At 39.6% G+C, this 27756-nt stretch overlaps 3 protein-coding genes across 3 annotated transcripts in view; 1 reads left to right on the plus strand and 2 right to left on the minus strand.

The window, feature by feature from the left end:
• trrap (transformation/transcription domain-associated protein) overlaps nucleotides 1-2421 on the minus strand; it is an 80580-nt gene extending 78159 nt beyond the window's left edge. The window contains exons 1-5 of the mRNA XM_073489480.1: nucleotides 2385-2421; nucleotides 1611-1794; nucleotides 834-883; nucleotides 441-551; nucleotides 100-204 (exon numbers count right to left, since the gene is read on the minus strand). Coding sequence (XP_073345581.1) covers nucleotides 100-204; nucleotides 441-551; nucleotides 834-883; nucleotides 1611-1710 — 366 coding nt within the window. The 5' untranslated portion in view covers nucleotides 1711-1794; nucleotides 2385-2421. The remainder of the gene's footprint in view (nucleotides 1-99; nucleotides 205-440; nucleotides 552-833; nucleotides 884-1610; nucleotides 1795-2384) is intronic.
• A 5973-nt stretch (nucleotides 2422-8394) lies between these two features.
• Nucleotides 8395-13855, plus strand: nptx2b (neuronal pentraxin IIb). The gene is made up of 5 exons (XM_073490131.1): nucleotides 8395-8835; nucleotides 9755-9974; nucleotides 10439-10683; nucleotides 11781-11960; nucleotides 13625-13855. The coding sequence occupies exons 1-5, from the start codon at nucleotides 8395-8397 to the stop codon at nucleotides 13853-13855; spliced, it is 1317 nt and encodes a 438-aa protein (XP_073346232.1).
• A 7590-nt stretch (nucleotides 13856-21445) lies between these two features.
• On the minus strand, nucleotides 21446-26429 carry tmem130 (transmembrane protein 130). Its single transcript, XM_073490182.1, has 7 exons — nucleotides 26369-26429; nucleotides 26122-26293; nucleotides 25888-26033; nucleotides 24684-24768; nucleotides 24132-24331; nucleotides 22749-22855; nucleotides 21446-21586 (listed from the first exon to the last, which is right to left on the minus strand). Exons 1-7 carry the CDS (start codon nucleotides 26427-26429, stop codon nucleotides 21446-21448), a joined length of 912 nt encoding a protein of 303 aa, XP_073346283.1.
• Between the last annotated feature and the right edge of the window lie 1327 nt (nucleotides 26430-27756).

Raw genomic sequence — 27756 nt, forward strand, 5'->3', positions numbered from 1 at the left:
TTATCATTATTACTACTGTTGTTATTATTATCATTATTATTATTATTATCTAAAATTATAAACCGTAAATGTTCTGTTTTAAGAGAATAGGACTCGTACCTCCAGGAAGCGAAACATCACAGACAGGATGTTCTTTGTGTGTGGACGAAGGTGTTCATTTGTTGGAATGCGGTGGATGATTTCCAGCACTAGTTTCCTCAATTGCTGAAAGAGTGGACAACATTATAAATCCAAGAATCCAGCTTCGCATACACCATTTTATACGATCCAGTGATGCTCACTCATTGCAGGAAATGTGTTGCAATGAAGTTCGGTGACTGGTCTACCATAAATAACTTTCAAAATCACCAATACAAAGTTGTTGCTGTTGTTGGACCTTGACTAGACAGAAATTTGTGAGTGTAGAAAGACAACCCAAGCCCTTGTTCTTAGCCACACACCTGTGTAGGTTTTTCTTGAAGGAATTGCACTTCTCCATCCTGAAGAAACGTGAGGAAGCGAGGGATGATGTGCTCCAGGAAGGTGGAGTACTGAGGCGACGATGTCACATTCTGAAATTGACAAGCCCACGACATGTTAAGTCATGTAGTAACTCAGTATATCCTGCAAGCATGTTTCTGTGCAAAGTTTTTCTTCACTGCTGAACGCTTATTTCACTGTATGAAAACACACAGTACTGTCCCTGGGTTCAGTAACAACTTAAAAGATTCTTAGAGAATCACACTTTTGGGGACTCAAAACTTCTCATCATAAAATCCATCATAATCCATCAGCAGAGACAAAGAAAATGAACGCCCTCCATCACACACACTGTGAGCATTCATCAAACTTACCTCAAAGTTCTCGCTGACCTCCTGCATCATCTTCAGCTTAGTTTCATCGGCTGGAAGTTGAAGGACAGAATGTCGCCATTAATCAAAAGTGCTAATGACACAGTTCCACTTTTCATGGCCACCACCATGTGCTCGGCAGGGGCTTTCAGATCTTATCAGTTTTACTTTCAGCGTCCAGTTTGATCAAAAGGTACATTTAGAAACGCACTCACACTTCAACACACACACACACACACACACTGGCACCCTCCCAGACACACGTACCTTTGACTGGACTAAAGCATATCGCTCTCATCACATCACCCATGCTGAGCACAGGTACCCCATCTAAACCATCATTTACTTTGCTGACACTATGCAGAAAAAGGTTCAATGAAATGACAAGGTGTGTATGTAAACATATTGAGAAGTTTGAGAAATGTGTTCTTAGAAATGCTACCTTTAATTGGTCAAATCCAAACAATTTCTGGGGGGATAAGTACATATATTCTAACACTAATACTTATTATACAAGCATCTTCTTTCTACTCTTAATAATTGCCAAATATTTTAACATTTAAAGTAACTGTCACCCAACTGGGGTGACATCTACACTTATCCCTACAGCATACTGGTAAGTTTAAAAGCAAGAAAATAGCATGATGAAATAGAAAAACCACTGGCTCTAAGTCATTTTCTGACTATAACTGATCAGTTAAGTAAATCTGTGTTTAATGCTTCTATATCTCATTGAGATTATTCATGTCTAGCAAAGACATTTGAGGTCTATTAACTTACGTGTGTTGGTGTCTGTGAGTGCTGCCACAAACTGCAGGTACTTCTTCATAAGTGTAGTCTGGTCCACCACAGTGGGGCTTGGCGCAGGCACAAAGGCCATGGTGGCCGCTGGAACAGACTGCACTTTTGTGGTAAAAGGGGGCAGACCGCAGTCTGCACAGATCTCAGACTGATATCATGAACACTGAAGGGATGAGAGGAGATAAGAATTTCGCTGTTGTTAATATGAATATAAGAAGACAGCGTTGTTAATCTGCAGAAATGAATGTCATAGTTTCTCAAACTTTAGGCAAAAATCAGCGTTATCACGGGGAATTTACTGTCTTTGACAAACAACCAGGTAACAGACACAAACATGCCTCTTTACGGGCGCACAATGATGACATCATCAACTGCTGCAACTAGCACGATTTGTACACTACGATAGAAATTTCTGAATTAAAAATGGGGTTTTCGGCGTCAAAATGAGGGCAACTGCATTGCTAAGAGGTCAATCCGTGCATGGTATAAACCCGCAAACGGCACATACAATATTAATTTCCCAAAACACCTTGGCAACCGTTAGCTAATAAGCTAGCTCTCCCAAAGAAAGAAAGCGCTCGCGCATCCCCTAACGTTAAACTCTGTTTAAGAATAAATAAACACACTCCACAGGGACAAAGCATCCTTTTTCAGACACAGACCTGTTTAAAAGCTAGTCGCAAACAAGAGGCCGTAGAAAACAGCTAAGATTTCGCCAAAGTTTAAAAGAAAAATTGGACCATTTGCACTTACCAAGCACGACAGACAGGAAACTGTCGCTCTGTATCCGCCGCGCTCGCGGCGCTGCTCAGTACTTGCAACCGGTAAAAATGTGTGATATCCCTCCGCGAAGTGCATTTCATATTTTCTCGATGAATGTATGAATACAGTCTCGTAATGTTTGTTTTACATGGATATATGCAGAAAAACTATATAATCGGTGTTCCGCTCTGTAAAAATAGGTTTTATTGATTAAAACGTTTTATTCTAGTACAGGCGGAATGATACACAGTGAGAACCAGTGGCTATAAGACCATCGTTTTCGATGGTCTTGGCTCTCAGGGTTGTCAGCGGAGGAAGTAAATTTGCGGGTAACTGCGCAGGACCGACCTCCGCTGGCGGTGTAGAGCAATTTTTGGTGGTAGTACCCTGTGTGAGAGGTGTAATTTATGTACTTGTAGTAATCCATGTAGGCCTAACGCTAAAGCATTCAGACACATATTGCAGTATTGTGTAAACTATCCATATATTGCATTAAATGTTTGCTAAATTGTGAATTTAGCCAGTAGTTAGTGCATGGGATTTACAGAGGCAACTTCAGCCTGTAGTTGTGTTATTATCATTTTGGTTTGTTTACATTTGTAAGATATACCTAATGGCTTTATTTACAGTAAACAAAACATTTACTGATCAACTATGTACTAAGTTTTGGGTTGCCAGGTTGTGAGTGATCCATATTGCTGTTGTTTCTTATCCTCATTAATAAAAGTTTGATAGGTAACTTTTATAGGTAAGAGGTTATTTGGTTTTAGTGATTGGGTCTTCCTTATGCATAAAAAAAAAAAAAAACTTAAAATACAATGCATCATGCTGGAGATGAATTAAAACCATCTCTGGGGCATTTCACAGACTGGCAACCTAAAAAATCTTAATATTAATGGATAATAACTGATGTATGAAGAATTATGGTGGATGGGCCATGAGATATGATACTGGAACACACAGTTGAAGTAGTTAGCATGGTTTGTTTTTACCACAAGATGGCAGCCCACTGAAGGAGACAGCAGGTCTGTAAACTCTTCATGATCTGAGATTTTCACTGCTTACAGTAAAACAAACACAATACCAACCCTGTAGAAATAATACAATTAAATACTGAAGTTGGCATGAAACATTACAAACATGGAACTTCAGCATAATTTTTCTTATAAAGATATAATATAGTATAAACTTACATGTTTTTAAAGGAATGAAACTATAGAAAACAGATCTCATATCTTGATTTTGAGAGCTTATTATTTAATAAGTCTACTGACACAATGCAAGAGGATAGATGTGCCACATCAATACAGGACAGGAGAGCCAGGAGTGATTTATTTGTTTTCCCTTAATTATGTTAGAAAATATTTGAGAGGATGGGTGCCAAAATGTAGATTTTTAGTATCTTACCTTTCATGATCATTTTAAGGCTTGCTCCAAAGTTTCATTGTCACCATGTTAAGGTGCTGTCATGCACACTTCTGTAGTTCATAAATGACAATATGGCAACAACAAAGCTTGACATTTTTTCTCATGATGCTTGTTTTAATAGCTTTGGAATTAATAGAAATGCTCATTATTTATCTCGCCTGGTCTATCAAGCCCTGCTCCTGCCCGCTTGCTTTGTTAATGGGTTTTAATTCATAATTCTGTCCTTCACAGCCTCCCCCTTCATATGTGGACCCACAGGCAAAAGACTGCAGAATGAGATATTCCTTTCAGTGATAAATGGTGGTGAATGTCGTATATAATGTGAAAGGTAATTTGACATATAATGTGACATTCTCATTCTCTTTCTGGCTCTGTTCCCTAAGTAATAATGATCTGCTAAAGGATGTTTGTCTCAGGCTTATTGCGCTGTCCTATTCATTTCATTAGTGGGTTTTTTCTGACAGGGGCTTTATCCTGAGAGGGAAGAGTGGATGACACACTGGTTCTCCGGCTCTCCAAAAACCACTCATGTGTCCATTAGAATTGTGTTTCCTCAGTGTACTGCTGCGGCTGCTGATGCCCTGATGATGAAGCCAGATCACCCCTGCATTATTTCTCATATTTAAAAAAGTGCACTTTCCTTGAGACTGAGTCTGAAACATCAACAATGCCCTGGGAATCTATTCATGCATCCAAAGTCCCTAATGCATTCATTCTTTTACCAACATGTGCTCATGTGGTCTGCAAAATAACAGTCTCTGTGAACCAGCAGGTACACATCTGTGTAAAAGACTCTGACAGCTCCCCACTTTGTGAGTGGTTGTTAATGGGAATATTAATTCAATGAGTGTTGTCCCCAATGAAATCAATGCTGAACTTTCCATTTCCTGGAGCTGTTTTTAATCAGTTGCGGTTAACGTTGAAACTGGTACGTTCCTTTTGTCTTTGTCACCTGGTGACCATAAAATAGGTACCATGTCAGTGAAAAATATCCTGCGTCTAACCGAGGGAGGCAGAGTCTGTCACCAATCATGGTAATTGGTTCTCACAGGCTTTGCAAAGCTACCAAACCCTGTGACCGGCAAACTGAAGGTGTTGATGGTCACTGACTGCTGCCTCATCCTGCTCCTACCTTTCTTTTTCTTTCTTTCTTTCTTTCTTTCTTTCTTTCTTTGTGTAAGAATTTTAGCTTAAAACATACAAAAACTCAAATTATCAACAGAATGTGAAGAAATAACAGTTCTAATGTTACTGTACTGAACCAGCTAGCCCCAGCCTGGCCTTCCGCATAAGACCACACCAAGCTCCTAGTCTGGACCGCTTGCTGTGCTAACTGAGCTAACTAGCAAACGAGAGCTACAGTCAGCAGCAGCTGGCAGTTACTCTGGTGATATGCTTCCCCCTGTTCATTTGGAGTATGTATTCGACAATTCTTACATATTGCATCTTCGAAGGTTGCATTTTGTTCTGTTTAACTCTGCTTTCAAACGTACCAAAACTGAGATGTTTACATTCATTTATTCAAATACTTGAGTATTTCCATTTTACTCAACTTTATACTTTTGCTCCACAACCTTTCAGGGGCAAATGTTGTCCTTTTTACTCCACAGCTTGTATTTGCCAATAGTTATTAGTTACTTTCAAGATAAGATTTTAAAGAAAAAACATGTTGTCCGATCAGCCTCAACATGAAAAGAACACGTCCTTGGGCGATGCATGGCAAGCAGCGTCTCCTTGAATGCCATGGAGGACCCAGGGTTTCCAAGCAGAACATTTCATCGTAACAGTATGATTAATGTTATTCACTTAACCTGTTTTTCCTTTTGATATTGTGGCTGATCACTGTAAGCTTATACAATACAATGCACTGTGTAAGATTTAACCAGTGGTTCAAATCATTTCTTATTGCAGTGGCTGTTTTACCAGTCTCCAAGATCCTAGGCCAGGGTATCTTGTTTTGACCCTTGTTCCACTGAATTAAATGCAACCTTCTAGTGAAAACCCAGTGCAGTTACCAAATAATATGTACTTAATTGGCTCTTACACTTTTAAAAATGTATTTATTTAGCCTTTATTTATTCAGCGCGGGTTCACTGAGAGCAGTTCTCTCTTTTTCAGGAACACCCTGATTACATCCACACATTTACACATTCACACCTGGACCACCTGCAAGATGAAAAAATCCAATTTTTCACTTGTAGTAGAACATTGCTTTTCCACTCTCCTGTGCCATTAATCACGTCATGACCTCCACATATTACTTTATGACCTTTCAGAAGGTTCCGGCAACTTGGCTGGGAACAAGAGGTCTAAACCACCTGTGTATGCACACTAGGTACAACTAGCTCCACTAACAATGTTGTTGTATTAGTACTTTTACTTAAGTTACATCCCTGAATGCTCCCTCCACCACTGATTAAAAACATAAAATAAAATATGACACTTTTCATACGAATGTGCTTTAGTTAAAAGAGCAGAATAGTCACAATATAGGACACTGATTGGCTGACAACCAAAGTGATTTAACCAAACCTGATTTTGGAAATGTTTTATTGAGATGAGTCAGTCACGCCAGAGTGCTGATGTGATGCACTGATGTTAGTTAGTCTGAAACTGCCTGTAAGACGGGCAGCCTTTAACAACAGTAAAAACTTTGCATGTAATCACTTGTATAATTTATTGACATGTCTTAATTTGATCATTTATTGAGAGCAAATAAGACTTCCCATGGTCGCGCTGTTTCAAATGACAAAATTGAAAAATGTGTAATCAGTGAATAAAACCAAACAGCTTCCACTGCCGTAACAAAGCCCCTGATTGACTGCGTGATTTGGGGCATGGTTGGACGCCATGTTCAAAGCACAGTGGTATGTCTTCCAGTCTGCACACCAAGCTTTATTGACCTTTCACGGCCAGGCAGGCAGCTGCTGCTAATTGTTTACCACCACATCCTGTTTCTTCACTGCTTGGCTTATTGAAGAGACTCACTTGAATCTAGATTGATTTATCATGTTTTTCACTGCTAGGAAACGTGATTCTCACCTAAATGGCCTCGAAGCTTCTGTATCTTTTCAAAACGTGCTCATAAAGAACAAGTGTCACACATCTTTTCTTTCTGTCCTCATTTTTAAAGTAATTTCACTGATTTTATGAAGTGATTGTGTTTTGTATTTGTATATTAATGTTTATTAATAATATGACACACACATATATCACGTGTGGTCGAGCCCGCACCCATCTTAAAAAAGGTGTATATTACATCTTTTGAAATCAATTTGGCCTCAGTAGATTTGAATTATGACAGACAGACATGTATGGAACAATTTTTTTTTAGTTTTTTTTATATATATATATATACATTTAAAGCAAGTCCCCATCTACTTCAGTTGTTTAGGAGCTCTCTTTATCTTCTAAGCTAAAAGCGTGCACCCTGTCCGAACTTGGTGCACAAGCCTGACTGCATGTCAAGGGTGTAAATGACGTCTTTTCAAATCAATTTGCGATCTCTGAGCTTCATAAGACTCTGATTACATTGGAAAAGCTGCATGGAGCCATGCAGTCATGGGTGTACAGTGTGAACAGGAGGGGGCTGAGCACAGAGCCCTCGGGGGCTCTGGTGTCGAGCACTAATGTAGAGGAGGTGTGACTGCCAATCCGAACTGTCTGGGGTCTGTTTGTGAGAAAGTCCAATATCCAATTGCAGGGTGTGGTACTCAAGCCCAGAGTGTTAAGTTTTCCAAACAGGTTAATGAGTGAGAGTGTTGAATGCAGAGGTGAAGACAACTAACAACATTCTGATGTAGCTGTTCTTGTTATCAAGGTGTGTGGAGACTGAAAGGAGGCCAGTGGATATATTAGTTCTGTCTGCATACTGAGTGCACACAATGTTTCACTGTGAAGCTCCAGAAATGTATGTGGACTACAAAACTTGAAAAAAAAAAGATGAACACTTACAGCTTACATAAGAGAGATATAATATAGAATAATAACCATGATACAAACACATTTGAAAAGTGTGATGGTTATACAACAAATAGAGTAAAACATGTAAACTAGAGCAATATAAAATACAGCTTTTAAGAAGTAACTTAACAGATACAAGTGCTGGTGCTCCTCACAGTCCTCATTGCTTAATTAACTTTCAGCATTAATAAATAAACAAATGTTCGACCCACCTGGTCGGTGACGTCAACCTACTACAACCAATCAGGGAGCTCCCACAGACACCTTTTTTGGTAATCCTCTTTGCTAAGAGGAGCTGTCCGATCAGCACCACACTACTCGCTCTGTTTGTGCCAGGAATAGTCCCAGTTACAAGCCACATTAACAGGGCTTACAGGGAGAGAGAGAGAGAGAGAGTCACCCCTGATCCGATTTTCTGCTCACACTTTTCTTAATTTCGCTGCTCAGACATGGCCTAGTAGTAGTTATACCTGATTTTTTGGGTAGACCTATTTTGGGGGACGCTTTTACGCACTAAAAGTTGAGAGTGGATTACGTTAGAGGGAGTTTTAAGGGTTTAGTGTTTGGCTTTTCACTTTCCCCTCCACTTTCCTTGAAGGTAAACGCCGCTATGTCTTCACTTTTGTACGGATTGTTATGTTTGTGTGCGCTAGGCTGGAGTCAACTAGCGAGCGGCCAGCCGGACGATGGGAAGAGGTACATTTGCCGGGCAGTACCCCTCAGCGGCGACGCCAGCTGCCCTGTGACACTCTTACCCGAGCTGAACGCCGGGAGCCAGGAAGAGGAGCTCAGGAACACGGTCATGCAGCTTCGAGAGACAATTTTACAGCAGAAGGAAAACATTTCCAAACAACTCGGCACCATCAACGAGCTGACCACCAAGCTGTCGCTCTGCGCCTCGGCCACCGACGACAGGAAGTACGACAAGGCGGGTAACTGGGGTAAAGAAAAGCAAAACACAATGGGGGATGTTCCCAGAGATCCGAATGACAGCATCGAAAGTCTTGGGAAAACCATGCAGGGGCTCAAGGACCGGCTGGAGAACTTGGAGGTAAGTCGGCGCCAGTTGCGCAAAGCGAACATCCTGTGCCACAGCCATGCGTAAGAGCACTGTTTGATTCTCGATACGGATTTATAGGATTACGACACATTGTCGACTCACTGCTCAGCAGTAGACTAGCACCTCTGAGAACCATTATAGTGCCCGTAATGGAGATCAAAAGGGAAGCCTGTCTGTAGGAAATAGATTGATTATCTAACTGACCTTAAACTTTCTATTACGCACGACATATTTTGTGATAATAAATGCTTTAAAGGGGCTCCATGTAACAATTTGTAGCAATTTACATGTATCAATAATTTAAATTAAGACCTTCCCCGTCTCTTGTTTACCTATACAAGGCCAATGACGATTTTTTAAAGTTGCTTAATGCTGCTGGACTGTCGATTTCTTTGTGAAAGACTCGGGTCGGATTTTCCACTACAGTCCAAAGGACGTGACTTTATGCAAGGTCTCCAGTGCCCCTCTCCCCTCTGATTACAGAGAGTAACAATATAAGGTTAGTTTAGAAATCGAGTCCAACAGTTGGCTTCCAGCACAACACAGAAGTTCCACAGAGCCCCTTTAAAGTATCAACAATGTCCTACCCACAGTCTTTAAATTATATTTTGCCAAATGTAAGTGACCCAGATTGTTTGTCTCTACCCACTGATTGTGCTTCTCATGTATTATAATTAAAAGGCACATGCTGGGATTTGTTTTTTGCCACAGATAACTTTCAAAATAAGAACAGGATTAGAAAACCATCCAAAACAACTTCCAATGTTTCTAATCCTGAAACCACATTCGCAGGCCTGTCACTCACTCATCCAGAAGAATGACAACTTATAGAGCGATGATGTAACACCTCACTTGCAGCTGTCATTGTCCCTGATCATCTCTGTGCGCTTCCTGTCCATCCATCCCTTAGCAACATCAGATGCGGGCCAACGTATCAGGCGCCTCGTTCCCCAGCGAGCTCAGAGACCTGCTGCAGCGCCGGCTCGGGGAGTTGGAGAAGCAGCTCCTGAAGAAAGTCAGCAACCTGGAGGAGGAGAAGAGCATGCTGTCCAACGCCACGGCCGCGTACAGGCTGAAGACGGAGAGCACGCTGAATGCCCTGGTGGAGAGGATCAGTGAGCTGGAGAAAGGTAATGCAACATATCATCATAACTGTTCAGATAAAGTCAAAACAAAAGAGGAGAGGATTGGATAAGTCACCTTGAATTGCAGAAATGTGTGAAGTTGGGTGGCAGCCAGCACTTCCAGCATATAAGGAAACTGGAATATGGTGCTGCATAAGGGAAAACACTTGAGAGTATATGAAGCATGCATAAATCCATTAATAAAGAGGAGACAGAGGAAGGCACTCATGGGAATAAAAGAGTTAAGAGGGTCTGATGAGACAGTGAACAAGGCTGCACATTTCTTGCAAAGGGACCTTTGTTGAGGCTCTGTCTGCGTATTAACATAAAGCTATGTGGTGCTGTTGTTTCTTCACTTTCACCCCCTGGCAGCCATTATCAAGTTTATGGGACACCTCTCACATCTCCCTCCTGCTACTTTTCTCTCTCTCTCTCTCTCTCTCTCTCTCTCTCTGCCTGTCTCATTACAGGTGGAGGAGACTTCAAGTCCCCAGAGCAGTTCAAGCTCTCCCTCCCCCAGCGGACAAACTACCTGTACGGCCGCATCACCAAGAGCCTGCCAGAGATGTACGCCTTCACACTCTGCATGTGGATCAAGTCCAGTGCCAGTCCGGGCATAGGGACACCCTTCTCTTACGGTGTACCAGGACAAGCGAATGAGATCGTGCTGATCGAATGGGGAAATAACCCAATAGAGCTGCTCATCAACGACAAGGCAAGCACTTTCTGGTCACCTTAACCTACTGAACCTGTGGCGTATATAATAAAATGATAACTGAGAAATTGAACAGAACAAATAATACACCTAACAACAGGAGCAGGGAGAAGAAAAACTTATATTTTCTGCCCTTCACCTTTTTTAAAGGTGCAGCATGTAAGAAGTGACCACCTGTTGAATACATACTCAAAACAAATAGGGGGCAGGCAGCATATCGCTATACTAACAGCTGCAAACTGTAGCTGCCGTTAGCTAGTTAGCACAGTTAGCCGTGCAGCTAGCGGTCCGGACTAGAAGTTTGGAAAACTAAGGAAGTGATCCCGTTTACTAGCACACTAGCCACTAGCAAAGGAGCTTTAGACCGGGACAGGATGGGGCTAGCTGGTTAGCATGCTATCTTAAGTATATCTTTGAAACATAATACATATACATCACAATGTCAGAAGTGTTATTCAGATTCTATTGATACTTTTAGTATTTTTTTCACCTAAATTTCTTACATATTGCACCAACTAATAACACACGATACCATCGATACAGATACCTTTTTCCTTACCTTTTTCTTTTTAGAAAACATATAAAGATTCAGCAATATATTAACATAAATGTCACTTTCTAAGTCCACAATGAGTCCAACAGTGTTATAGGAGTGTTATAGGAGTGCAATGCTAAAGCAGTGGACTACTTTTCAATAATTCACAGATCTCATTAATATATAAATGAAAACCTTTTGGGCCCAGTACTGACCCCTGTGGAACTTCACATTCAACCTTCTTAAACTATAAATAATCACCAGTATATTGTTCAAATTGCTTTCTATTTTCCAAATAACTTCTTAACCATTTGTGAATGGTGCACCTAATCCCATAATCCAGCAATTTTGATAATAACGAATGATGGTCTATCGTGTCAACTGCATTTTTTAAATCAATAGATACACCACTGTGTATTGCTTACTTTCCTTGCTTCACTAAATCCAACCCTTCTGTATGTCTGTCAACCATCATACACTTTCTGCTTTCGTTCAACAACCATACCATACATGTGTTTTATATAAGCAGTCCGCAACTAAGTACATCTTGTTTGGACCACAGGTTGCTCAGCTGCCTCTGGAGGTACGTGATGGAAGGTGGCACCACATCTGCATCTCCTGGACCACACGGGACGGCCAATGGGAGGCTTTCCAAGATGGTGAAAAGCTGGGAACTGGCGACAACCTGGCGGCCTGGCACCCCATCAAACCCGGAGGAGTCATCATCCTGGGGCAGGAGCAGGTAAGGAACTCCAGCAGGACCCCAAAGTCTTTGACGAAATTAGAAATTCGACTTCGAGGTGTTTGACGAATGCTTGTTGTGTTGTGTTTGTTGGGTTAGTCATTAATCTAGCTTCTTTGTCATGATCAAAGAAAGCAGCCACTTACCAGGAATTACATCATCAATGACTTCTCTTCTTTATAAAGTGACATTGGGGTTTTTTTCAACATGGAAGAGACTGAAGAAAACTAACAATGCACCAGCAACCAAAGCCAAACACTTCAAAGTGTAATGTCAAGTAGTTCTACTGAAAAGCCGAGTTATTTATGAAGCATCTTTGACAACTGCAAAGTGAATCACAGACATGAATCAGCATTGATAAGGAGGTGGCAGGTTATCGTGACAAAAAAAAAGACAACATTAAACTCCCCTCACATTCTGACGTCTCCCTCTGAGCCAATCAGCTCTGAGGAAATCAATTCAACAATTTTTAAAGACAGCTGATGTTCTAGCTGCATGACTTAACAAGGAAGTGTGAAAAACAGCATACAGCAAAATCAAATTCAATCGTTTTATTATTATTTTCAACTTTTTTTAACAATCAGCTGGTCAAAGTTTGCAGCTAGCCAGTAAAATATTTCAACATCTTCTTCGCTGATTGTCATCAACCTTTATACTGACAGTCAGGGTTTCTAGATGATGTGCCCTGATGATGTTAGTGCACAATGAGGTTGACATTTGTGGTTTTAAAAGTCCAACATTATGCTCATTTTCAGGTTCATACTTTTGGGCGCTACCAGAAAATGTTTACATGCTTTAATGTAAAAAGACAACAAAAAACTCCATTATTGTTCTCATACTGTTCATTGCTGCAGCACCTCAATTCACCCTCTGGCTGAACGCTCCATTTTAGTGCCTGCTCCTTTAAAGCCCCTCTCCTGAAAAGCCCACTCTGCTCTGATTGGTCAGCTCTCCCAGGCCTGAGCAGGCACTGTGAAAGCTGACGAGCTCTGCTGACGTTTTTGGTCCAGACATTCATGTCTCCCTCTGGATAAACTGAAATCACATGACCTGACTTTAGGAATATGTAGCTCCATCATCATGTACAAATTGTAATTTGGTTTTACAGCCACACCTGTACTTTTAGTTCAATGAAAATTACCAAATGTTAGCATGCTAACATGCCAAACCAAAATGGTCAACATGGTAAACACCTGCTTCTCCTTTTGTGCATATTAGCATGCTAATGTTAGCTTGCCTAAGCGCAGCCTCACAGAGCTGCTGGCATTGCTGTGGACTCTAGCATTGTAATGTAGGATTCGATGCATACTGTGAGAATTGTGATCACAGTTTAGATGGACACTTGTGTATAAAATGGTGTGACATCAGCCTCTTTAGTCTTCTTGAAAATGAACAAATTAAATTTCCATAAACTTAATCAAAATCCAGTCAGCGTCACCTCAGATGTTTCCAGACATTTACACAGTTTTAGGTTCTTCAACATTTGCAGCATCAAACAGAACAGGGAATAAACACACATTACATCCATAAGTTTAACGATTAGTCCATCCATATTCCCACAGACTGCCTCCTCCACCTCATAAAGATAATTACCTCTGATGATGTTGTTGTTGGTGTTGTTGATGCTGTTGAAATTTACATCCTCCCGTTTATGGCCCTTACAGGACGTGGTGGGCGGGCGATTCGACGCCGGACAGGCTTTTGTGGGCGAGCTGAGTCAGGTGAACATTTGGGACCGCGTTCTGAAGCCGGTCGAGGTCCAGTCTATGGCTAACTGCAGTTCTTATGTCCCCGGGAATGTGATCTCCTGGCTAGCAAGCAACGTGGAAGTGTTCGGGAGGGGAGCATTCAAGCGGCCCTTGGAGATGTGTCAGGAGCGACTGCCCAATGCTTAAAACTCATCTGTCTGCCTCTCTTTAGATTAGCTGCTGTTTCCGATCACTCAGCATCTTTTATATTGTCTGCTCTATGAACGTAAGGCTGCTTATGAACATTGTGTTACATTGATGTTCAACAAATTTGTTTTATCTGCTTGGCTCAGAGAGTTGTTTGAAATTTGTGACATGGGTTGGGTTAGATTACTTTAAAATGTCGTGAGTAACTGAAAAACAAATTACTAGAGATGAGCAAGTATCTGTATCTTTTCAATCAACTAATTTATCTGCATAGTGAGTGGGGCTTAAAACAAAGGTGTGTGGGACTAACAGGAAGTTGACAATTTAAGCCTGAAATTGATACGGGTTGATCAGAGGTTGCTATATTTGTTTTTTATTGGAGAACTATGAAGAGAACAGCCTCAGAATGGAGCTTCAGATCAATGTTTTTGATCACAAGAGTAAGAGAAATGTTTACAGAATGAAAGAGTGTTTTATAAACCTGAAAGAAGGAAATTCAGTCAGCTGCCCGATGAGAATTTAGAACCAATATAGACACATTTTTCGTGGAAAAAATGCCATTTTAAAAGACATAATCATAAATGTAATCAAGTAATCCTTGACTACAATCTAAATCCACATTTTTTCAAAGGTTATCTGGTTTTATTTTTGTAATCTGATTACTTAATCCCAATTACATGTAATCCGTTACAGACCAACCCTGGGATCTGTTAAAATCAAACCTGCTGTAAGCATTGTTGTCGTTTTTGCTTACTTCCTGTCCGTTTCGCAGTGAGCCGTCCCCTCCCTCCTCTCTACGTCGCCACATGAACGAGCAGACAGGAGCGCCTCTTTAAGGAGTTCTCTGTCCTGATTGGATAAAGTGGGCAGGGACGCCAGAAAATCTATAAGAAATTTTGATAACAAAATATCACTTGTGGCAGCTTTAAATGCCTGCATCCACATGACATAACATCTCCACAATAAGATCCGTGGCTTTGAATGTGTGGACGAACTGTATTTCAAATAGTGTGGAGGCTGAGCAACATCATCAGCTGGTGGCAATCAGGGACACTATTTATTTCTTTACCATGATTAAGGCACTTCAATCTTTCAGTCCACCCACCACCATGGTTAAAGGTCCCCTCAGGTATTGGTGCTAAGACGTAATAGTCATCCCTATCCCCACACAGTTCCCACTCCCTCCGCACTAACAGGCTTTGAAGTAATGAAAATCCACTCTTGTTGGGCACAGTCGCACGCATGAAATGTTACTACTGCAAATACACCGAGGTGCAGTCTAGCTGTGAGTTTGCAGTTGACATGTGAGTTGGTGTTGCGTGCTGTGGGAGTAGGAGGAAAGATTAAAGGTCTGGCTAATGTTATGTCTGTTACTTAATGAGGAAATGGGCTTAGAGCCAACATCAATCAAACCTCTGATTCTGACATGTTCAGAATGACTGACAGGAGAAGTACAATTTGGCATCTTAGCAGTCATGTGGTTCTGGCTGGTGTGTTGGAGCATGTGTGCAATAAACTTATTTCTCTGGTGGAAACATACATTAATTTAGTTTTCCAGCTTACGTATTAATTAGCACTGAATTAGAAAACTTCACCTTGTTGGGAAGCTTCATTCTCGGCATGCATAGCTGATACCAGTGATACTAGTGAGTCTATCACAGTGCTCTTTTTTTTAACTTGCCTTTCCTGTTTGAACAAAATCTGTTTAAATGGTGAAAAATGTTGAAAATATATTCATAGCTTCAGTGTTGTGAAATATTTTTATTTGTGATTTGTAATTTTGTTGCGGTGTCTAACCAAGCATTCAACAGAAGATGTAACAACGATGATAAGACTTGTCAAAAAAGGTGTTTTTAAATGTAAATTTATCATTTGTATGTGTAGTGTGATTTTTTCATTACTTAGTTTTTTTATGTAATCTCAATTTTAAGCACATGAATGGTCTTAATTCTTTGTCAACGTGTCTTGTGGCCTTCTGGAGAAATAAGTGCCATTAAATGTTTTGTAAATGTTGACTTTGCCAATAAATGAAAATGTGGAAAATAAAGTGACTGCTGCAAAAATTTATATGTAAATGTCTGTATTTTATCTGTCAGCCACTACATTGCAAGTTTCCTGTTAATCAGCACATTTCCTGTGCATCATTTTGGTATTTAAAGGTGCAATATGAAGATTTTTTTTGTTGAAAACGTTCAATTCTCTAGACAATATGAAGAAAAAACATTTTTAACATCATTACGTCTTTTTATTGTATTGCAATGTTTAGCATGCTAACCAGCTAGCCCTGGCACTTCTGGGTTCAAAGCTCCTGTGCTTGCAGTGTAAACACCTATACTTTCTCTGTGCTCCGCGTATCCAACCTGGACTGCTAGCAGCACGGCTAACTGAGCTAACAAGCTAGCGACAGCTACAGTTGGCAGTGGTCAGTTGTTACTCTGGTGATATACTGCCCCGTATTTTCTTTCTAAGAATTCAACAAGCGACCAATTCTTACATATTGCACCTTTAAGGGTGCAATTTTTTCTCTCGAAAACATTAAAAGAACAACTAAAATTCTCAACACAATGTTAAAAAAATAAGAGTTTTGATGTGATGACATCTATGTTCTATGTTGGTCCCAGTACGGATCACTAGCTGAGCTAACTAGCTAATGACAGCTATAGTTACCTGCAGTTAGCAGTTACTTTGGTGATATGACCCCTATTTGTTTTAAGTATGAATTCAACAGGTGGCCAGTTCTTACATACTGCACCTTTAAGAGTCATGTGAAATAAATCAGAGCTCTCTAAGTACATTAATTAAGCCGAGTAGTCGTTGTTTAAGCATATGGCCGATCGACGCCAGTTTAAAATCACCTTGTTTCTGGTTAGCAGTGTTTGGTCGGTCTGTTCAGGTGACACATGGGCAGTTAATTACACAGAGCTGAGCAGGATCTTTAGACTCAGATGGCTTGGGTCAAGACAACAACAGGTGTCCTGGGTGGCATTAGCAACGCTTAACAGATGAGTGAGGCCAAAAGGTCGCGGGTGGCGTCATGGACACACTCCCTCATACAAAGCAGCTCCTTCTGACCACATTCTGCTCTGAGAAACATTTTAAATAGGGCTAAAAAAAATACATTTGTTTTGAAGGCCATGAAGTAAAAGCTTCAATAAAACACAAACCCAAAAACATGAAGTTTACCAGCTCTTTAAATGCAAGCTGAACATTACACAGTATGGGTCTCTGGAGACAGGACCAGAGTTTTGTGGTTGCAGCCTTCACACTATGATCTCTTATAAAGTCGTCTGATTAATTTGTGTAATTCACACCGGCTGTTTTTCATGTGGCCTCGTCTGAGCACTTAATTTATGTTGCTTGAATGTTCATGTCAGACGCTGCTTTGTTCCTTTCTTCAAAACATGTCGTTTTCCAGTGACAGAGGATGCTCTGTATGTTATGGCCTTTTATCTTTGCTGAAATGAAGGAAAAAGCAATAACATAAAAGTCTCCATCAGGCTTTTCACAGCAGAAATCAATCATTCGTGGTCATGGAAATGAAAAAAGGAGATGTTGAAGGCCATATTGAATCAGTTCATACTTTATTAGCCTGTTTGTTTGTTTTTTTGTGATTTTACAGGCTGAAAATGGGTAAAAACAGGGTTAGTTGGTTGGTCAGTTGATGATCTAACAAATGATCCAAGTAACATAAAGAAGAGGTGTATTGAAGACTCATTCTCACAAGCAAATTACCTTGAACCTAAAGCAGCACACACTCAGTGTTTACAACAGTAAGACTCAAGGCTTTTCTTTATTTTGAAAAAATGTGTTGGTAAATGGGTGGCTGGGAGTATTGGTCCACCACTTTGCTCCAAAAAGAAGAGGTGTACGATGTCTTGCTCTTACAAGCAAATTACCTTGAAACTAAAACAGTACACAAGTGCAAAAATGTTCTCTAATAATCAGATGAGGCTCAAATAAAAATAGAAATAACAAAGTGGAAAATGGTTTTCTTGGAATAAGTTTTGGTTCAGTCTCATCGTTCACTTAGTGACATTTTCACAATACATCCTCATACCTAAACAATTGAATAGGTTGATTGTCAGCGTATCCCAAAACAATCGGAGCAGCATACCAGTGACACACGCACACGGACCTAACCAGTTTGGTTAGGTTTAAAAAAACATTGTGGTTTGGGTTAAAATCAGTTTGTTACCGCTGTAACTTCTGTTACAAACGTACCTACGTTACCTGTGTAACTTACATTACGTATGTGATGTAACGTCACTAAACAAGTTAAAAGAACACACCGTTGACTCCTGGTTTCACAGTGGACACATATCATAAGCTGATTTCATTTTCTGATGAGGACCGGTTCCATTTTCAGCCACAGTAGGCAGCTGTTTCCAGTAATTAAGCTCTACAAACCAACAGTACAATAACCTGCTCGCCACCAAACAGCAGACAGACAAAGTTAGCGACCTGCTGGTGAACATAGTGGAGCATTTAGTCCTTACTGATCGTGATGTTTTCTTCAGGAGTTGGTGGAGACTGAACCAGAGCTCCGAGTGGACTCCATAACTCCAAATAAACTATAATGTCAGCTTCAAAAAGTCATAATGTGTCAGTCATATATTCATATCTTGTTCAGCTGCCCCCAAATGGAGAAAAAAATGGAGAAGTTAATGCTGCTTTAAATACCGTGGTTTTATTTAAGTATTTTAGGCAACACATTTATAATCAGAGAGCCACCAGCTGTTAATCCAATCATTCTGTTGAAAGGCTGATATATCTACATTTAGTCAGTGTTAACAGACACAGGAACACATGTAACTAATTAAAATTAACAGCCCAGATTTTAAGCAAGTTATGCTTATAGCCACAAGCTGTTTTAAATTTTGGATGTATTGGAGGGAGCTGGGGGAACCATTTATTTATGAGGTTATTAAAGATCGTCTTGCTTTTTCACTGAACGCAGTGTTTTTAGCCAGACAGCAATCAAGAAGAAAAAACACATCAGAAACATTACTAATCTTTTCCTTAGGACTGTTTCGATCGAGCGTGTCAAAGATGCTGTACGCTACAACATGGATGATTTTTAACATGTATCCTCCACTGGATATGCAGCATGGATTTCTAGCCTGATTCTCAAAGAGTTTTGAGATTCCCCCTAACCCCTACATTTTGACACATGAGACAGCTTCAGCAGATGTGAGTGAAACAGAGTTAAAGTTAACTAACAGAGTTAAAAGCCAGCTGAAGACTTTAAACACAGCAGTGTTTTAGCTCAAGGTCGATCCCCTGATGGAAATGAAGTGCTCATATTATCACCTGCAGCTCCCCACAGTATCTCTGACAGCTGGCATTCATCAGGAGACTCACAATTAATAATTTCATGACAACTCAAACAGAGGACAAGCTGTCATAAACACCATCAAGGTACGTGGCACAAAAATAATCTGACTGACGTCAGCGCAGCTGGAGAGAATTCAAGGATTTTGTTTTGTGTGAGGTTATCCTGTGTTTAGTTCAGTTTTATTCAACATTTTCTCTCCTGACACTGACGATTTCTGTCACTTTTACGTCTCTCTGAGTGCAACAACTAATTTTGTCTTTACAGTCCAAAATATAATATAAAGTACATCTCTGACACCAGTAAGGCTTAATTTTCTGTTGTTGGATGGATTGCAAGGACATTTGATGCAAACATTCACACTGCCCAACAGATGAATCCTAATAATTTGTTGATCCTTTTATCTGTCATGCCAATAATAAACAATTTCACTCATCCAGTGAAATATCTTTATCTACAAGTTAGAGTGGTTCAAAGTATTTTTTACATCCAGTGAGCTTTACATCTGTGCTCTTAAGTGAACATTTTTCTACAACCTTACACTCTCCTGAATGACTAACTTTGATGATCACTAGTTTTTAATCTGGCACCATCGTCAGATTAAAATTTTCATGTGTCTAATACTGTGGTTTGCAACCAAATAGGTGCAAAACTAATCAGACTTTTGTGTCGAAATAAACAAATGTTAGCATGCTTACGCGCCATACACGTGAGTTTGTACAATTCATAAACATTAATGTGGTAGCGTTGTCATTGAGAGATTTCAGCATGCTGGCATTAGCATTTATTTCAAGCCACTGCTGTGCGGAAGACATTCATGGCACAGCCTCACAGAGCTGCCAGCATTGCTGCAGACACTTCCCCATCCCAAATCCATAAAACATATGATTCTAAACAAGTTTTTAGTGTTCACACTTGAAACGTGACCAAAAAAAGCTTCCTCAAAGCTGATACCTGTATGCATATTAAGTACCTTTGCTTTTCTCTGCACAATGAAGATGCTTGAGCAAGTCAGAGCTGACAACAATTCAAATAAAGTGTTGCTGCTTCAAAGAAATCTTTGAAAACTTAAAAGAAAATAAATCTCAGGAAAAAGCTTTTTTTCTCTCTCTCTTTGTGAAGTTTAATTGGCACTAGCTTTCCAAATGATTGACATCAGACATTGCATGCATTATTTATATTGTTTGCATCATCTACAGTGTAAAAGTATGTGGATATTTTTGTATAATAGCTGCTGAAACAGTGAAGTTTGAGTGAGTGTTTGAATTGTCTTTTGTGTATTTGCTGTTGAGTTTTATATTTTATGTATTTTAAAGGGACAGGCAATGCAAATTAGCTTATGCTACAGATTATGCGGTGTGTGGCATCAGTTTATGCTACATACTTGTCCATATACCAGTAAACAACTAATTAATTAATCAAATATACTGTGATAATAAGTATGTCGTACATACTGTGGCCTATATGTTCAAAAACTGAAACGTGTAGATCAAAACTAACCTTACTGTAAAATGGATTATATAGTTTCTATTTCATTTTTTTCATGTATTTAGCACTACAAGACATGTACATGTACATGAAACATGTATTTTATTATTATTCTGAAATGTAAAGTAAAGCAAGGTGCAAATTTATACATCAGCCTGAAAAAAAATCCATTCACAGCGTGCTTATATTAACACTCATTGTTTAAACATGAGCTGCACTTGTGCTATTAATTTATTATGAGTTGATTTGAATGTCAGCCCAAGCTCTATGGCTCATTAATTGATCACCATTACCTAATTACAAAAATCCAGAAAGCATTTGACCTACTTGCTTACTGAACAATAGTGACTCAACCATTCATTACCACAGCTTAAACCATAACCTTAAATACATACAGGTCCAACCAGATTAATTTAAAATGTCATATCAGGTAGACTGGTCATTCACAGCTATATACACTACTCAAAATGAGATATTGCATTATGGGTGCATATATGCATGTGCATTGATATGCAATAAAAGTCAACTGAAATGTGTCACATTATTTAAAATGTTTCACAAAACACAAAATAAAAATTCAGATATGTCACAGAATAAACAATCAAGTCAAACACTTAAATATCCCAATCTCTAACTAATTTTGAGTCTATAACATGGTGATAATATGGAAGATGAGAGATGTTATTTCTTATGTGATGCCATACTTGTGCATTGTCTTCTCGCAGATACCCACATGTACATGTAGTCACAGTATGCTGGAGCGAAGGCGGTTAAGAGGAGTAATGAGACCCAAAGTCCAGGAGGAGTGGCGCCTTCTCTCCCCTCTCCACGTTGGAAAAGTTAAAAAGAATTGAGCTTTGGCTGTCAGAGTCCTGGTTCTTCATGAATATTGCGTTACCAGAAGCAGCGATCTGAAAAATCCAGAAAAAAGCTTTAAAATACATATTAGTTCCAAAGTTGCTTTTAGATTAAAAAAAAGTTATGAAGAGTTATAGTCAGTCCCATTTCAACTTGACGTATCTATGTCACACACAATCTGTTGCCCAGGTGTAATTTATTTCTGGGCTCAGAGAGCCTCCCTGTGGTCACAAGCTATATTCAGGTGCAATCACTGAAACTCTTTATAAAAAAGTCTGGATTCTGTTCATCAGAGCAAATGAAAACATACATAAATAAGTGATAACTCATGTCACTTTTACCATCACTTTACCAAAACATTTCCCAAGTGCACCTCGCATGCTGTAAACCCAATATTTATTTTCTGTTTCATGTCCGTCATTCAGTTCTTATCCCTACTTCTTACCCCTTTAAACCAATGAGTTATATTCAATCATTAAAGCATAAATTCACCCAAAAATTAATTCCTTCATTATTTACTCATCCTCATGCTGATGGTAAATTATGTGGCGTTTCATAGTCTACAAAACATTTCTGGAGCTTCACAGCAAAACTGTGTTGCAGCATTTTCCTAAACAACTGAAGGAGATGGGGACTTGTTTTAAAACATGATTATACAAACGTATTAAAATGCAAAACACATAAAATGGTTTCATGCAGCTCGTCTGGCATATTTCAAGTCTCCAGAAGTCCTGAAATTCAAATTGATTTGAAAAGACGTTATTTACACTCTTTTAAAGCTGAAATCTTCAATGTGGTTGCTAAACTAAACGCATTAGCACACATCCCGTCTGAAGTGGATGCACTTGCTTGAACTTGCATTTCAAGGGTGTCAGTAAAGTCTTTTCAAATCAGTTTTGGATCTCAGGCTTTCTGGTGACTTGGATTATGCTGGATGAACTGTATGGAGCCATTTTATGTTTGTCTTTTTACATTTTAAAACAAGTCCCCATCTACTTTTTAGGAGAATGCTGCAACACTGCTTTGCTGTGAAGCTCCAGAAATGTTTTGTAGACCATGAAACTTCCCCTGACTTTCCATCCACATAAGGGTGAGTTGATAATGACTGGATTTTAATTTTTGGGTGAACTCATCCTTTAAGGAAAACTCATTATTTGCAAATGAAAGTAACAAATACAGTGTAACTTGTAAGATACAACATGCGCAGTTCTTCACCTGTGATCTGTTGTAATGGCGAGGGCGGCAGGCAATGACTGTGATGAAGGAGAAGGTTGCTACGAGAATGGCAGCACATGACAGGACGAAGAACATGTGGGTGTTACCTGCAATTAACACCAAAGCAAACATGCTACTTGTGAGTGTGCGCAATCCAGGTTTAAAGTCACAGTGAAACAACATTTCAACAATGTCTTATTTTGATGTATTTGCTTCTAAAATTGATGTATTTCCATTTGGAACTGGATTTTTCAACAGCGATCTAGTGTCTTAAATGTTCTGACTTTTCATATTGGTATCAGAATACTCAGAACAACTTTGTTCCATTGTCTTTCATGTAAGATATGAAAGTGCAGTACATGTGGAAAACATCCCATCTGAAGTATGTCACAACCATGTTAAAGCATCATTCAGTATCTGGATGACGTGAAATGTCGATGTCTCAGACAATCTGATACAGCTGCTGCTCTACCTGTAAGTCACACAGTAGAATAGCAGCAACAGAAGGCAAAGACTTCAATACAACGTTCAGATTTACGTATTTTCCTCCAAAAAAGTTGCTGACCAGCTGAAAGAGGCTGACAGTTAAAGCTGTTAATTTTTAGCTTTAGCTGGATCACAGCAGCAGTGAATCAATTGAACTCAGGAGTCATGTGGTGAGCAGTCAGATCAATCTGTGCCTGGATTCCTCCATTTTCACCGTCCCCTCCATGTCTGTGGAACTAACGCAGCTAAAAGGCACATGGTGAGTTTTATCTGAGACACCTCATGACAGCTTTTATTGGTTTCAAGAAGCTCTCTGGTTGTGGAAAACTATAATATAGCAAAAATAATAATAATTCAAATGTTGCATGTATGCCCTAAATTAAATGATGAATTCTTATAAATCCCAGATTTTCTATTTTATCTTTGTGCTTCAAATGACATAACACCACGCACTGAAATATATGGAGGACTAGTATTGTTTGGTCAATGGCCATAAAAAAGTTTTTAATCTATATTTAATCAGACAGCAAAAAAGGGATTCATCAAAAAGTTAATAGAAAAAATGTATTAAATTACAACAATTGGTATACCTTCCTGAGAGAGATAGATAAGTAGATTAGAGTAGAGTAAGTAGAGTAGATAATAACTGAATTTTCAATTTTAGGTGAATTAATCCTTTAAGCATCTGCCTCTTAACTTCTTGCCCTGATCCTTTTCTTGCCCACCTTGATTTCTGTCTTTCTGTCACACATTCCTCATCGTCGATCTTTTTGTTATGGAAAGAAGCTGTTAGCCTGCAGACATTAGTTTGTGTGTGTGTGTGTGTGTGTGTGTGTGTGTGTGTGTGTGTGTGTGTGTGTGTGTGTGTGTGTGTGTGTGTTTGTGGCCACTCACTGCCTCTCTTGACGTAGAGGCTGAAGGAGGTCTGCAGCTTGCTGACGTCATTGCGGACGCTGATTTCCAGGCAGTGGACCCCGATGGAGGTGAAGGTGTGGTTCAGTCGGAGGGTGTTTTCATACAGCATGGTCAGCGTGCAGGCCCCCGACGTGTCCGGCACACAGTTGGGCAGGAAACGCCAGCAAACCCACATAGGAGGACTAAAGACACACAGACATACACATACGTGATTTACCTGCATTGGCCAAATACTGAATATAATTTCATATTAAAGGTGCAATATGTAGGAATTTTGTTTGTTTGCTGTTCTGTTGATATGCTGCCCCCTCTTTGTTTTGAGAATGAATTAGACAGGAAGCCTATCCTTCTGTCACCTTTAAATATGAGAGAAGGATATTCTTTATCGTAATGATAATAGTTTAGCATTTCTTTCTTGTATTGAGAAAAAATGTCAGATTTAATTGGGAGTGTTTGTTTCTCTGCAGTCAGGATAACCTGTTTTTTTTTATTGCAATTAACAGAAAATAAAAAACAAAATAAAGTGCAGCTTACCTTCCATCGACATGGAAAGCCAGATTGGTGTTCTGAGAAACCTCATAGTCTGAAGGCCCCCTCAGCTCGATGTTTTTAATGACATCTACAGAATAATTTCAGTTATTAGTCATTTCATTATTTTCTAGGGTTGGTTTAAGCACGACTGTACTTGGAAAGACACAACATGTACTTTTATATTAATCCATTTTGCCTACTAAACATCTAATGGCAGTTAAACAAGATCATTTCACAATTCACATTTAATATCTAAAGGCACTTTCTTTGATTAAAGGTGCAATATGTAAGAATTTTAGTTGGAAAAAATCACTAGAATTATCAAATGAATGTGAATAACAGCTCTGACATTATGATGTCTATGTATTGTGTTGCAAAGATATACTTAAGTTAGCATGCAAACCAGCTAGCCCCGACCCGGCCCGACACCAACAGTCCCCTGGTTCTCCAAACGTCCAGTCTGGACTGCTAACTTAGCTAACTAGCAAACGGCAGCTAAGGTTTGCAGCAGTTAGCGGTTACTCTGGTGATATGCTGCCCCGTATTTCCTTTGTATGAATTCAACAAGCGGCCAATTCTTACATATTGCAGCTTTAAAGGTAGAATTTTTTTACTTAAAACAATACAAATTAACTGAAATTCTCAAAACGTGTAGAAATAACAGTTTTGATGTTATGACGTCTATGTTTTTTGTTATTGTTATGTTATATATTTTGAGTTTGGATTAGACAGATGGTGATTAAACAATGTAGTGAAGGAGTAACCTGCCTCAGTCTGCCTCGTTTTATTGGCATTCACTGAAACTCGCCTGGGAACCTGCAACGTTACCTCACCTCACCATCTGATCATTTTTATGCATCAAGGAAAAACTGTACATTACAGGGACACTATGTACTTTTGGAATTTTAATATTTACAATATTAATAAGGTAATAACACAAACTCCAATCAAACAATCTGTTCTCAGAGGAAAATAAGGTCCCCAGAACACTGTTTGAAGCTAGAAAGGTGGCAGGGTCCGCCACATATAAACAAAGTAAAACAGTGTGAAATTGTGTTGTCCTTTAAGGTCAGTGTGTTAATTCAGTTTGTTCAGTCATGAAAACAAGAGAGTTTGTTTGCAAAACTACATATTGCACCTTTAACACTGAAATATTTTGACTCATCTAACTGCAACTATTTGTCCATGCCTAAATGAAACTACAAACCGAGCACTTGGACGTCCATGGAGTAGAAGTCAGTGAGTAGAGGTGCATACTCGGTCACATTCACCCCAACTTTCAGCCGCAGTGTGTAGTTTCCTGATGCTGCGTAATGATAGCGGACCACCGGCTCAGTCCCTTTAATCACCTCTCTGCATCACACATCAAAATATATATGAAAGGTAAAGAAAAGCCAAACATTCATTTATATTTTTTTCAGATAAGGAAAAGTCCTCGTACCCATTCCCTAGGTCCCAGGTGTAGTCGAATTTTGCCTTGCTGAAACTCTTCTGGGGATCGAAGAGTTCAAACATGGTCTCGGTGGGAACATCTGAAGCCAGTTCTCCTGTGTCCCTCACATAGGTGGCATTTCCATCCATCTGATAGAAAACCAACTTCCCAGCGATATTTTCTGTTCAAAAGAAATGGTATATTTAGCCGTGACGCCTGTAAGAAAAGTTGAAATGAGAAATGCTGCATGACCTACCCAAATCTGTCAAAGGGTCTGCGGTCTCTGCCACACCCAGGACGGCCAGGAGAAGGAGCATCAAGATCCAGACAACATTGCTTCTGTAGGCAAACATCCCACAGTTTAAAGAGAGGGAGCAAAAGTATCAAATATCTTAAATGTAATAGATGTTAGATGTACCTGTCCATATCTGCTGGTCCTCTCAGAGGACCTCAAACAGAAGATGTTAATCCTGAGAGGAGGAAAAGGCGTGATGAGGCCCTTTTTGACTGAGCATGCAGATGAGAGCCATAAAGGCTTGAAATTGTCCCCATGCGTTTCAATCATGTGGTTCAGGAAGAACAATCAGCTTTTGAGTCGGGACTCTGGCCTGGGTCACATTCCTCTCAGAGATGTGGGACTTATATCTTTCTGAGATATACAGTTTTATCTGAAAGAAGAAATAAAAACAAAGTAGGCTATAAATTTGATAAGGGCGCTGGATACAACTTTGCTACAGGAGATATCCACATGGTGGTGCTATCAACTCAAGAATCAGCCAAAAAGTTTGTTCAAAGTGACTTGTTGCTGGGATTGTTCCTGAATTATGTTTAGAGGAAGTTGCCAGATTAAAATACATGGTAACTGTCTTGAAAGGCAGCTCTGGCAGGCTGCACAGATAAATATGTTGAATATAAATGTTATTACCATTTCTTGCTGGCCTATATTCAGATTTGATTGTAAAACTCAGCATATTTTTTTTCTTTTTTTTGACAATTGTCTCTTGTTTTCAGTACAGGGGCCCAAAAATGACATGTTGAACTGAAATGTCAAGAGTATTGCATTATCAATCATCCTTGAGTCCTTAGAGAAGGGTTCAGTGTTACTGCTGATGTTAACCTTAGCAAACGGATCTGAAACCTTAAAATAAACATAACAATGGGATGAATACAGTTTCTTTGTCAGTGTCATTATAAAAGACGTCATGCTATTAGGGCACAGTGGGCTGCTGACTCTTTTTTGTTTCATGGCGCTGTCTGGCCTCATGCTGCCTCACATAAAAATGTTTCCAGATCCACATAATGAAGGTAGTACAGACCTTAAATATAAATTCAAGAGAGCGCTAGTATCTGATTGGAAAGGAGTTGAATCAGTAATTGTCTGACACTATTAGATGTCACTTGTTCCCCCGAGGCCGCCAGCTGGGTTAATCCAGCCATGTTTGCAAACATATATAGTGTGTTGCAACTAGAAAATGGGAGTAATGTGGTGTATTTTATATTTTCTGGGTCACATGTGTATGTAAAATGTACACATGTACATGGTTGATGATACTTTACATTGTGTAAGAATGCAGCCTTCACTGAATCAGCACTAATGGCTTTTCAGTTGAAGGGGTTTATCGCCCCCATCAGGCCATGGGCAGT

The sequence above is a fragment of the Pagrus major genome, chromosome 20, assembly GCF_040436345.1.
Source record: "Pagrus major chromosome 20, Pma_NU_1.0".
In the NCBI taxonomy this organism is placed as follows: domain Eukaryota; kingdom Metazoa; phylum Chordata; class Actinopteri; order Spariformes; family Sparidae; genus Pagrus; species Pagrus major.

Coding starts and splice junctions, on each gene's coding strand:
- nptx2b (XM_073490131.1), top strand. CDS start 8,395: ATGTCTTCACTTTTGTACGGATTGTTATGTTTGTGTGCGCTAGGCTGG. Junction 9,975..10,438: donor GATCAGTGAGCTGGAGAAAG/GTAATGCAACAT, acceptor GTCTCATTACAG/GTGGAGGAGACTTCAAGTCC. Junction 10,684..11,780: donor AGCTGCTCATCAACGACAAG/GCAAGCACTTTC, acceptor TTTGGACCACAG/GTTGCTCAGCTGCCTCTGGA.
- tmem130 (XM_073490182.1), bottom strand. CDS start 26,429: ATGCTCCTTCTCCTGGCCGTCCTGGGTGTGGCAGAGACCGCAGACCCT. Junction 26,034..26,121: donor ACCTGGGACCTAGGGAATGG/GTACGAGGACTT, acceptor TGTGTGATGCAG/AGAGGTGATTAAAGGGACTG. Junction 21,587..22,748: donor GCCATTACAACAGATCACAG/GTGAAGAACTGC, acceptor TGGATTTTTCAG/ATCGCTGCTTCTGGTAACGC.